This window comes from Eleutherodactylus coqui, chromosome 8 (genome assembly GCF_035609145.1).
Source record: "Eleutherodactylus coqui strain aEleCoq1 chromosome 8, aEleCoq1.hap1, whole genome shotgun sequence".
Classification (NCBI taxonomy): Eukaryota; Metazoa; Chordata; class Amphibia; order Anura; family Eleutherodactylidae; genus Eleutherodactylus; species Eleutherodactylus coqui.
Window position 1 is genome coordinate 151,156,150 of NC_089844.1, and position 12,802 is coordinate 151,168,951.

General features: G+C 47.9%; 1 protein-coding gene across 1 annotated transcript in view; it reads right to left on the bottom strand.

Annotated features, from left to right (window-relative positions):
• RGS11 (regulator of G protein signaling 11) overlaps positions 1-12,802 on the bottom strand; it is a 124,013-nt gene that overhangs the window by 42,441 nt on the left and 68,770 nt on the right. The window contains exons 7-8 of the mRNA XM_066576694.1: positions 12,166-12,242; positions 4,990-5,071 (exon numbers count right to left, since the gene is read on the bottom strand). Coding sequence (XP_066432791.1) covers positions 4,990-5,071; positions 12,166-12,242 — 159 coding nt within the window. The remainder of the gene's footprint in view (positions 1-4,989; positions 5,072-12,165; positions 12,243-12,802) is intronic.

A 12,802-nucleotide genomic window follows, 5' to 3' on the forward strand; every position in this document is an offset into this window, starting at 1 on the left:
CTCACCCAAGGGTTTCCTTGCTAGTCCCAGAAAGAGCAAGTGGTACCAAAGACCCCCTCTGGCAAAGGTGTGAATGGAGGGTAAATGACTATTGATGAACTCTGCTTGACAGGAAGTACACTTAACCATCTGTCTCGGAGGGTCAACTCATCTTTTCCCAGACCAGAAATGTGGCAGATTGACACGCAAAGATGGGTGATGATCTACCAGTATCATTACATCACTGTAACGTTGATATAAGTGGTTACAATATCAGAGAAAAGGATCTTTTATTGTGGAGACCCCCTTGTAGGGAGGCTCTTGTACCCTGTTGTACCAACTCTAGCTGGGATACAAGATGTGATACAGGCAGGCATGGAGGCTCTTGTACCCTGTTGTACCAACTCTAGCTGGGATACAAGATGTGATACAGGCAGGCATGGAGGCTCTAGTACCCTGTTGTACCGCCTCTAGCTTGCATAGAAGATGCGATACAGGCAGGCATGGAGGCTGTAGTACCCTGTTGTACCACCTTTAGCTTGGATACAAGATGTGATATGGGCGGGCATGGAGGCTCTAGTACCCTGTTCTACCACCTCTAACTTGGATACAAGATGTGATACAAGCGGACACCGAGATTCCAGTACCCTGCTCTACCCCCTCTAGCTTGGATACATGTGATATGGGGGGCATGGAGGCTTTAGTACCCTGTTGTACCAGCTCTATCTTGGATACAAGATGTGATATGGGCAGGCACAGAGGCTCTAATACCCTGTTGTACCAGCTCTAGCTTGCATACAAGATGTGATATGGACAGGCATGGAGGCACTCGTACCCTGTTGTACCGCTTCTAGCTTAGATACAAAATCTGATATAGACAGGCGTGGAGGCTCTAGTACGCTGTTGTACCACCTCTAGCTTGGACACAAGAGAAAGGGACTTGTTATTTGTATAGCCCTAACTTATTCCTGCTTTCAAGTAATTTATTTAACATTCATTTACCGACCTTGGAAGGATGGAAGGCTGAGTCAACCTTGAGCCGGCTACCTGAACTTTGCGGGGATTGAACCTTCAGGTCATAAGCAGGAGTTTAACATTCTGCGGCACACGAGGCCCCAGGATAGCAGATGTAATACGGGGGGCATTGAGGCTGTAGTACCCTGTTTTACCACCTTTAGCTTGGATACAAGATGTGATATGGGCAGGCATGGAGGCTCTAGTACCTTGTTGTACCACCTCTAGCTTGGAAACGAGATGTGATACAGGCAGGCATGGAGGCTCTAGTACCCTGCTGTACCACCTCTAGCTTGCATAGAAGATGCGATACAGGCAGGCATGGAGGCTCTAGTACCCTGTTGTACCACCTCTAGCTTGCATAGAAGATGCGATACAGGCAGGCATGGAGGCTGTAGCACCCTGTTTTACCACCTTTAGCTTGGATACAAGATGTGATATGGGCAGGCATGGAGGCTCTAGTACCCTGTTCTACCACCTCTAGCTTGGATACAAGATGTGATACAGGCGGACATTGAGACTCCAGTACCCTGCTGTACCACCTCTAGCTTGGATACAAGATGTGATAAGGGTGGACATGGAGGCTCTAGTACCCTGTTGTACCACCTCTAGCTTGAAAACGAGATGTGATACAGGCAGGCATGGAGGCTCTAGTACCCTGCTGTACCACCTCTAGCTTGCATAGAAGATGCGATACAGGCAGGCATGGAGGCTCTAGTACCCTGTTGTACCACCTCTAGCTTGCATAGAAGATGCGATACAGGCAGGCATGGAGGCTGTAGCACCCTGTTTTACCACCTTTAGCTTGGATACAAGATGTGATATGGGCAGGCATGGAGGCTCTAGTACCCTGTTCTACCACCTCTAGCTTGGATACAAGATGTGATACAGGCGGACATTGAGACTCCAGTACCCTGCTGTACCACCTCTAGCTTGGATACAAGATGTGATATGGGGAGGCATGGAGGCTTCAGTATCCTGTTGTACCTCCTCTAACTTGGATAAAAGATGTGATGTGGACGGGCATGGAGGCTCCAGTACCTTGTTGTACCGCCCGTAGCTTGGATAAAAGATGTGATATGGGCAGGCATGGAGGCTCTAGTACCCTGTTCTACCACCTCTAGCTTGGATACAAGATGTGATACAGGCGGACATTGAGACTCCAGTACCCTGCTGTACCACCTCTAGCTTGGATACGAGATGTGATAAAGGCAGGCATGGAGGCTAGGGTACCCTGTTGTACCACTTTTAGATTGGATAGAAGATGTGATACGGGGGGCATGGAGGCTTTAGTAGCCTGTTGTACCACACTGCCTCTAGCTTGGATACAAGATGTGATATGGGCAGGCACGGAGGCTCTAATACCCTGTTGTACCGCCTCTAGCTTGGATACAAGATGTGATACAGGTGGGCATGGAGGCTCTAGTACCCTGTTGTACCGCCTCTAGCTTGGATACAAGATGTGATACAGGCAGGCATGTAGGCTCTAGTACCCTGTTGTACCAGCTCTAGCTTGGATACAAGATGTGATATGGGCAGGCACAGAGGCTCTAATACTCTGTTGTACCGCCTCTAGCTTGGATACAAGATGTGATATGGGCAGGCATGGAGGCTCTAGTACCCTGTTGGGTCTCCTTTAACTTGGATACAAGATGTGATACAGGCAGGCGTCTTCTGTGTGTCGTAGAGGCGTCTAATGGTTAACAAACTCTACACAAGCGGAAGAAGAGGTCACTATACACTAAGAGCCTCCGAGAGCCTTTTATAGGCCAAGGGGGAACCACTTGTAGGGCCTCAGGTAACAAGACAATTCATCTAATCACACCACAACTCTCAGCATTTGTATATCTGAGTGAGATGTAACTGCATGCTGAAAATGACAACTTCTTCTAGGGGTGGGAGTGTTTCTTACAAAGAGTGTATAAGAAATTAACAGAAGACCACAGAAAGAAATTAATTAGGGATTCCTTTAGAATGCTTCATTTATTAAATAGCACCTGAATAAGGTTGAGCTGTTGCCTAGCAACAGGCCTCACAGCCTGCAGGTGACTACCACTGATCACCCATGGAGACCAGCATGGACCTCCGCTATGCTGCGTAGGTGCTAAGGATGATCGGCCCCTCGCTCCTGGGATCTCACTGCCTCCAGCTGTGGCACCAGTATAGAGATAAGCGCAGCGCCTTATGTCACCCAGCACCCACGTTCTCTATGGGTGGAGGCAGTTTTTGAGTCATGATCTTTAGTATGTCTTGAGAAATTTAGAAGCAAAATAACAAGAATCGCTCTGTGTTGCTGTCTCGTCTCTGAAAGAAGCAATGTCAGCAGTGCTCTCCATATATATGGTATATATGCTGTCTCCGCAGGGTCAGTAGTCTAGTAGGTGCTGAACAGAGACTGCTGCGGTCTAAAGACTGCATGACAGAGGAATAAAGATCTTTTCCTTCTGCACACCAGATGCCGTCACACACTTTATTACTGCTCTCTGCCTCTCTCAGTGTAAGGGCGCCCACCCACTGGCGATTTTTTTTCCCTGCGAAATTCGCAGCATTTTTTTCTCTGCAGGGGTCTATGGGACTTGTAATATTAAAATCGCGATCGCGCAAAATCGCGATTTCGCGGTAAATTGCGATTTTGCGCGATCGCGATTTAAACATTACAAGTCCCATAGACCCCTGCAGAGAAAAAAATGCTGCGAATTTCGCAGGGAAAAAAATCGCCAGTGGGTGGGCGCCCTAAGGGTGCCCACCCACTGGCGTTTTTTTTCACTGCGAAATTCGCAGGTTTTTTTTTCTGCAGGGGGTCTATGGGACTTGTAATGTAAAAATCGCGATCGCGCAAAATCGCGATTTACCGCGATATCGCGATTTTGCGCGATCGCGATTTTAGCTTTGCATGTCCCATAGCCCAAAGACCCCTGCAGAAAAAAAAAAATGCTGCGAATTCCGCAGTAAAAAAACGCTAATGGGTGGGCACCCTAAGGGTGGACACCCACTGGCGTTTTTTTCTATCTTGCGCTGCTAGAGCAAGTGAAAATACTCACCTCGCAGCGCAAGAAAAACGCTGGAAAATCACTGGAACATCGCCAGTGTTTACAATGGGGCCAGCGGCAGCAGCGCTAGCCCCATTGAAAACATAGGGAGAATACCACGGACTTCTGCCACAGCTGTGACAGCTGTGGCAGAAGTGCAGCATGCTATCCCATTGCTTTCAATGGTATCGGCGCTGCTGCCGATCCCATTGAAAGTAGTGGTTTGTGGCAAGCCCTGCAGTATGATTTTCAGGGAAGGGCTTGAAATATAAGCCCTTCCCTGAAAAATCATCATTAACTGGTTAAAAAAAGAGAAAAAAATTACTCACCTCTCCGCCGCTCAGACGCATCCTCCGGCTGGCTCCCCGACACTGCTATCCAGAACTTTCAGCAGGCGGGGATTTAAAAATCCCCACCTCCTGAAAGGGCTGTGCTGATTGGCTGAGCGCTCAGCCAATAACAGCTAGCGCTTAGCTATTGGCTGAGCGCTCAGCCAATTACAGATAGTGCTTAGCTATTCATGAATGAATCTGGATGTGATTCACATCCAAGAAATCCCCTGCTGCAGCTGTCACAACCACAGCAGGGGATAGCGGGCAGCGCTCTTTTTGAGCGGATAAACGCTGCTAGGTGCGGTTTATCCACTGTGACGCCCGCTTCGGTCACGGGGATTTTTGAACTCATCAGTTATGCACACAAAAAATTTGTGCTTCAAAATGCCCGTGACTGAGCCCTTCAGGTGTTCTCTTGGACATTATAAATAAAGTTTATTGATGAGAGGTCTGCTCTAATATACCTGTAGCAGGACGGGCCCTGAGAGCCGATATATCTGGGACCCCGCTTGCAGGGACTGCGCTCTTACAAGACGAGGCACGGACACATAGAACTAGATGTTCTTTTCAATCAGCTTTATTTCAGAGAACCGCTAACCATCCGCACGGTCCGGTCCTAACGGGAATGGACTTACCGATGGTTTGCTCACCAGCCAGTATGCCTGCTCCTGGCACTCGATCACGATGCGGTCCCCCTTACGGCGCTGCTTGGCGGCCCTATGTAATGAAGGATATTGTAAAACACAAGAACAAACATAAACGTAGTATATGGAAAGTGTAGAGATGGTGGCGGTGGGGTGTCTGCGTTATACGCCGCCTTGTTAGATATGTCCAATGGGGTCCCTGCATGTAAACTATGTCCCGAAAGTTAGAGATGGCGGGTAGCATGCACGGCTTTCCTACATGTAGTCCGTTAGGGCTCATTTATCATAACTGTTGCGCATGGCAACCAATCACAGTGCAGCTTCCAGTTTTCCAAAACAGTTTTAGAAATGAAAGCTGAGCTCTGATTGGTTGCTATAAGCAACAACAAGGCTGGGGACGATGAATGAGGCCTGAGGTTGTATGTAGGGCCTAATATAAGAGGACGCTTCTGCTGTTTTACGTTTAGTGTTGTCATAGGAACACTGGGATTTAGGGTTCAGGCACATGGGCACAAGACCTGCGTGGTTGTACTTCAAATGATCAATTCTATATTCGTGTGAGTTTTGTACATCTTGCGATGCATAAAATCCACACAGGGAATTCGGCCATGTAAATACGGCCTTAGGGCTCACTCACAGGGCCATATTGCGTATTGTGGTCCGTGAATACGTAGCGCATACACGGACTGGAACATGCATATTCCCTGCGTATATCTGCCTATCGCCATGTAAATATGTTGCGTATTTATGTGCGTAATAAAAACTACAAGAAATCCCATCTATTTCCTGCATAGATACGAAGGGAATACGCAGGTTTCCGGTGCGTTTACTGCACAATTACGGAAACCCATTGATTTCAATGGGCTGTTTCTGTGTGTAATATGCACCAAAATAGGACATGCTATGCTGTACACGCGACCGAAAATTGCGTGAAAAATACGCACCTGTGAATGAACCCATTTAAAGCAACGGGATCCATTTACTGCGTAGTATGCGCAGAAAAAGGTGTGCGCCCGTGAAAACAACAGACGTAAAGAAAAAAGGGAGAATTAACCCATTGAAATCAATAGGTTCTATTTTCCGCGTTCTGGGCATGCGATTTTCGCGTGCATAAATTCGGCGTATCACGCTCCTCTGTTTCAGCCCTAGTTACTTTCGTGTGCATGAGTCCTTAGGGTGCATTCGCATGAGCGAATACAAAACTCGGACCAATATCATACTTGCAAGCTACATGTGAGAAATAGGGCAGGTCCTATCTTTTCTTGCGCGTAGTAATGCCGCACGAGAAAACCGCTAGTGAAAACGAAACCATTGAAAGCAATGGTTTCGTTTTGTCCTGGTATGCAGCTGTAATTTTCACGGCTGTAAAGCAGGACAAAAACACGCCCATCTGTTTACTCATAGTCACTAAAAAAATGGAAGCGGCGCCCGTGTGAACGCACCGTCAGAGTACTCCAATCAGCACATATCCTGAAGTACCGACATACTGAGTCATCTGCTTTCAGGATCCGTGAAGCAGAACATCTGGCGCCGATAACATTGTAAAGAGCAATGAATGCAGGTCCTACAATCCAATGTACAAGACAAAAAATCCATGTGCGACCTTGTAATCGCAAATAACACGGCCGTCCATAGTAACTCCGCAGGATGTGCGGCTGCGCGCATCCGCTGCGATCCATACAAATATTCCACATGATCCTGAATTTTTCATGATGGATTTGCATGAATATTTCATGTGTGCCGTCTGTATTAAGTATACAGCATAAACACTTTACTTATTCATGGAGATTTAAAACGTGCTGGCAAAAAAAGCGTACGTGTCCTGAAGCGCGACGCCCTGTGGAAGATCTATCAGGGCTGGGGATTTTACAACAGCAAGAATTAGGAGGTCAATGTAGGAAAGGATTGCGACTCGTGCATGGGGGACATTTATTAGGACTTTGCACCATTTGTTTCGTTCCGACGGCGCGTAATACAACTAATATATGAAGAGGCGCACGCCTTTTCATCTATTAGTCGCACCTCAACACCTGCACCAGATAGGAACTGGCATAGATTTCTGTTATAATTTACACTGGTTTCCGGCATCAATTATACATAAAGGTGTTGCTCCGCCCGAGAAGGCCCCGCTCACTTTTCTCGAAAGCAGAATTTTTGCAGAAATTTTTGCAGAAATTTGTGACTTCTCTACATTTTGCAAACGTTCCTCACACGTATCCATGGGCAAAAATTGTATTGCAATACCATAGACAACCTGTAGACAGCTGTGGCGCTGTTTTTTTGGAAGAAAGAAGCTGCTGCAAAGCTATAGGTAAAATACTTGAAGGGGTTGCCCAGTTACCAGACAACATGCCTCCTTTAGAAGGTTGCCTGTGTTCCATCAGTTAAAAATACTGACAAGACACAGACAGAAAATATGCCTGTATAAATGGGCCCTAAAAGCTATCTCACTGTTTTAACCCCTCTAATCCCAGCCCCATAGACCAGGTAGATTGAGGGCTATACATTCAAAACTGAACTTTTATTTGTGGATGGAGTTCCCCTTTAACATCCTTTAGAATGGCCTCTGACTACACATATGAAATTTAGTGTTTGGTTATTTGTATTAATTGAAGGATGTCCGAAGTATAGCATAGTAGTGCAATTCCTGCCATTTGTGTCTGACACACATACTGCTAGTGTTTTTAACAGGGAACTATGGCCCCTGCTGATAGTAAGAGCCCAGCCGTGACTATGACTACTGTATCCCCTTTAGCTACCCTACTGCGACTAAATAATTGCCTTCATGATTAACATAAGGTAGTGTATGGCAGGGGCGTAGTTAAAGGCTCATGGGCCCAGGTGCAAAAGTTTATCTTGGGGCTCCCCAACTTCTCTTAACACAGAGGCGTAACTTGAAGCTCCTGGACCTCAATGTAAAACCTGTAACAGGGCCCCCAACTATAATGCTTTATTCATAGTACAGGGCTCCCTATATGGAGAAGAGAGGCCTTATGGGCCTGGGTGCAACCACATCCCCTATAGTTACACCAGTGGTGTACAATCAAGCCTCTAGGCCCCAGTGCAAAATCAGTACTAAGGTCCCCAAGTATCATTTATAATACCTCCTGTGTGCAAAGGGACCATTGGCCCCCCTCAGGTCTGACTGCCAGCCCTGTACCCCCTACAGCTGTGGTAGTAAGCGTGCAGACAATAACCACACGGAATTCTACACATGTTGTTTCCAGACAGGGATCTGGCAGAGTCTGACATTTTTTGCGATGTTACATAGATGCCGGGATCAGGACGTTTTGTGTGGGGCTGTTTTGATTTATTAAAACATTATTACAAGCATCAAACAAGTCTTGGCCATTATTAAGAAGGGTACGAGATGGATTAGACCTGACATGGTCAATCAGTTCTCCCAGAACCCCCAGGAGGCCACGTAATCCTAGGAACCTAAACTCATTAGACCTAAAATGCCTCCCACTAAAGGACAAATTGTGCAACATTGACGCAGACACGTACAAAGACGGACGGTCTGTTTCATACTTTTGGGACAAGGTTTTTGGGAAAATGACTTGGAGATGACAATTGGCAGAGTTCCGTAAATGAAATGTTCTGCACAGTTATACACCCTTAAGGGAATGCGTCAGTAGGAAAGAGAGGACGATCTGTAAGATGCCCCATCAAGGCTGAGCTAGAAGTGACATTTTTCCATCTAAGAGCCCTTCTACACGGGCCGATAACTCAACCCTGCAATGCGGGAATGTGAACGACTGAATGGCGGCAAGAATTTGTTCGCTTCTTGCTTGTCGTTCCATTTCTGCATACAGAAAACTGAATGACAGATCGAGCTGTCTAAACAGGCAGTGGTTCACTTATGAATGACTGCCTGTTTACTATAAATAGAGGCAGGCGGCTGGAACTATCCCCCCCAATCATGGTGTTCATGTGTAGAAGCACAGGAACAATTATTGCTGGGATGACCATCCAGTGTACAAGGGCCCTAAGAAGTTAACCCCTTAACGACAAGCCCATAGTGTTTTTACGTCCTCCAGAAGTGGGCTTTATTCTCTGAGGACGTAAAAACATGTGTCCTGCAGAGAATAAAGCCCCTCGGGCTGTGGACATGACAGCTCTATGCTGTCGGTGTCTGCACGTAGCCGACAGCATGGAGCTGTCATCCCGGGCTGCGGGGACACCCCCCCCCCCCCCCGGGGACACCCCCCCCTGGCAATGCGATCAGCGCCGATCGCAAAAAAGTAAATAAAAGTGCCAAAAAAGTTACATATTTAGCTGCCCTGATGGATCGGATCCATCAGGAAAGCTGAAATTACTCACCCGGGTGCGCCGCACTGCTCCCCGCTGTCCTGATGCTCCGGGCCCCGAAGCCGGTCTTCTGCGCATGCGCGCCAGGCGGCATTACGTCAGCCGCATGCGCAGAAGGCCTGGCGGCCTGGGAAATTTGACATCTCCTGGCTCCCGGCTCCTGTAGGTAGCCAAGAGGCAGGAGATGTCAGCGGGGACCGCGGTGACATCTGAAATTACGAACCCAAGGTCCCGGATTTGTTCCCTGGTGGGATGTTGATCCGCGGACCTTACCCCAGCTTCTGCGCATGCGCCCGTCAGCATGATGGCGGACGCATGCGCAAAAGTGAAAGATTGCCCAAGAAATTTAAAATCTCCCTGCTGCTGGCTACCAAAGGTAGCCAAGAGCCTGGAGATGTCACGGGGAGCCGCGGTATGCGGTTACTGGTCACGTGATCGCCGTTATCCAATGCATAATGGCGATCACGTAAAAGTTCTTTAAAAAGTGGAAGTTTCTCGTGTGCAGGGGGAGGGGGGGAAGATGGAAGAGCCAGGAGCAGGAACTGAGCTCCCGCCCCCTCTCTGCCTCCTCTCCGCCCCTCTGCACTATTTGCAATGGGGAGAGGCGGGGCGGGGGCAGGGCTAATTCACGGAACGTACGCGTAATGTACTGCACATAACTGCCTACTCACACGGGCGGTCATTCTCAGTACTTTTTTTTTGTTTGCATTTCCCGCGCCGTCGCTTAGCGATGACCCGGGTACCCGCAGCCCGTACACAATGTATTTGCCTATGGGCTGCGAGTATATTCGCGGTCATAGAGCACAATGGGCTCTTGGTCGCGGATATCCGCGGTAAAATATAACATGCTGTGTTCTGTTTTCTGCGAGTGGATTACGTAATTCCGACCCGCTAATTGGGGGGAATTGTGTAATCCAATGCATGTGATTGATCCGTGGATTACCGCTGATCAAGCGCATGCAGAACCCGTAATTCCTCTCCGGTCATGTGTGACCAGCCTAATGCTATATCGCTACCTTATCACGTGACCGGGGACCGCTCAGCGAGGCCACCGGTAACTGCTCCAAGCACTCATCGACCGTTGGTCGCTGGGAGCAAGGAGATTTAAAATTTCCTGGGCTCCCCGTCTCCTGCGAATGTATCCGGCATTTTGCCGGCGGGCGCATGCACAGCAGCCGGAAGGGTCCATGGAGGATAATCGCATCTGGATTCAAATGCGGAAGCCTCCGAGAAGATGTTTCATCTCCCCCCACCGATCGCAGCAGTGAGGGGAGATGAAACTTCCACTTTTTTAAGAACTTTTACGTGATCGCCATTATGCATTGGATAACGGCGATCACGTGACCAATAACCGCATACCGCGGCTCCCCGTGACATCTCCAGGCTACCTTTGGTAGCCAGCAGCAGGGAGATTTTAAATTTCTTGGGCAATCTTTCACTTTTGCGCATGCGTCCGCCATCATGCTGACGGGCGCATGCGCAGAAGGTGGGGTAAGGTCCGCGGATCAACATCCCACCAGGGAACAAATCCGGGACCTTGGGTACGTAATTTCATCCCCCCTCATGGATACGATCCGTAAGGGAATATGAAACTTAAACTTTTTTTTTTTTTAACTTTTAACTTTTTTTTTTTTACTTTTTAACTTTATATGATCACCGTTATCTGATGGATAACAGTGATCATATGACTGGAAACCGCATACAGCGGTCCCCAGTCATATCTCCCTGCACTCGGCTATCTGTGACAGCTGGGTGCAGGGAGATTTTGAATTTGCCGGGCTCGCCGGCCTTCTGCGCATGCGCACCACATCGGCGCATGCGCAGAAGCCAGCGGAGGGTCCTGACACCAGCTGGAGGACATGGAGGAAGGGGGGTGAGTATTTTCACCTTCCCTCATGGATCCGATCCATGAGGGGAGGTGAAGCTTTTCTTTTTTTTACTTTTTTCTTCACTTTTCCGCGATCGCCGTTATCCATTGGATAACAGCGATCGCGGTCCCCGCTGACATCTCCTGCCTCTTGGCTACCTACAGGAGCTGGGAGCCAGGAGATTTGAAATTTCCCGGGCCGCCAGGCCTTCTGCGCATGCGGCTGACGTAATGCCGCCTGGCGCGCATGCGCAGAAGACCGGCTTTGGGGCCCGGAGCATCGGGAGAGCGGGGAGCAGTGCGGCGGACCCGGGTGAGTAATTTCAGCTGCCCTGATGGATCAGGGCAGCTGAATCTTTTACTTTTTTTGAACTTTTTGTAACTTTTATGCGATCAGCGCTATGGATTGGATAGCGCTGATCGCATTGCCGGGGGGGGGGGGGGTTAGTGCAGCCCGGGATGACAGCTCCATGCTTTCGGCTACCTGCGGACACCGACAGCATGGAGCTGTCACATCCAGAGCCCGAGGGGCTTTATTCTCTACAGGACACATGTTTTTACGTCCTCAGAGAATAAAGCCCATTTCGGGAGGACGTAAAAACACTAGGGGCTGGTCGTTAAGGGGTTAAGCAGAGTAGAAAGCAGCTACAAAAGAGCATTTCCTACTTTGGAGGACCCAACATGTCCATGCATTACACAGTCAGCCTATTCATTTATGTGTGTGATATGTAATACTTAATTTTCCCTGAGGAGGCACTGCAGGGAAATTGAACACTTGTTTCCGGAACAGATTATGGTTGATAAATGAAAGTTCCAGTTATAGGACATGTGATCAGCTTATTGTAGGGGATGGAACCCTTCTAAAAAAAAAAGTGTCAAAAGTGGGTACCTCCTTTTGAGATTGTGAAAGCTGTAATGCGATTGGCTGACAAGGCTCACATGTCATGTGCCTGCACTGGTTCCGTTAAAGAGATCCTGCATCTACAAACCTGATCTGTTCTCTTGCTTGCATGACCACAAAGTCCCATGTGTGATTAATTCGCTTGTGCAGCTGATTATAATTATCCTGCGAGATCAGAAGAAAAATTAATGAATGACAGAAGACAAAATTCAACAAGTCTTATCCATGTCCTGGAAGTGAACTATGACCAGAAAACACATGATGACTAACCTATGAACGAGAACAATGAAAGGCAACCAGACAGTTCTCTTAACATCTTTTCTTCTACTTCTGCACTGTGGCATCCCTCCAAGAAGTGTATGAATATGTTGACAATCATGTGTTACCATTCCCCTTGGCAATAGGATGTGTCCCTACATAGCCTGACACTGTTAAACTACTGCTGATTATATAACACTGTGTAAGGACAAATCCTAGAGATGAGAATGGTAATGAGCAGTTATTAATTTATTCAGACATTTCCAGGAAGAATAACAGAGGAACAGTACAACACAAAGTGGTAAAAGAAGATGCCCTGGCATTGTTATTTTATCTGGAGTAGAAGTTCACTCTTTGTCAAAAACAATCCGGCCCCTAGAAAAAGTTGTCATTTTGCAGCAAAACCCATCCTGGTGTTCCATCTCAGACAGATATGTAAATGATGAGAGTTGTGGTGATTAGATGGA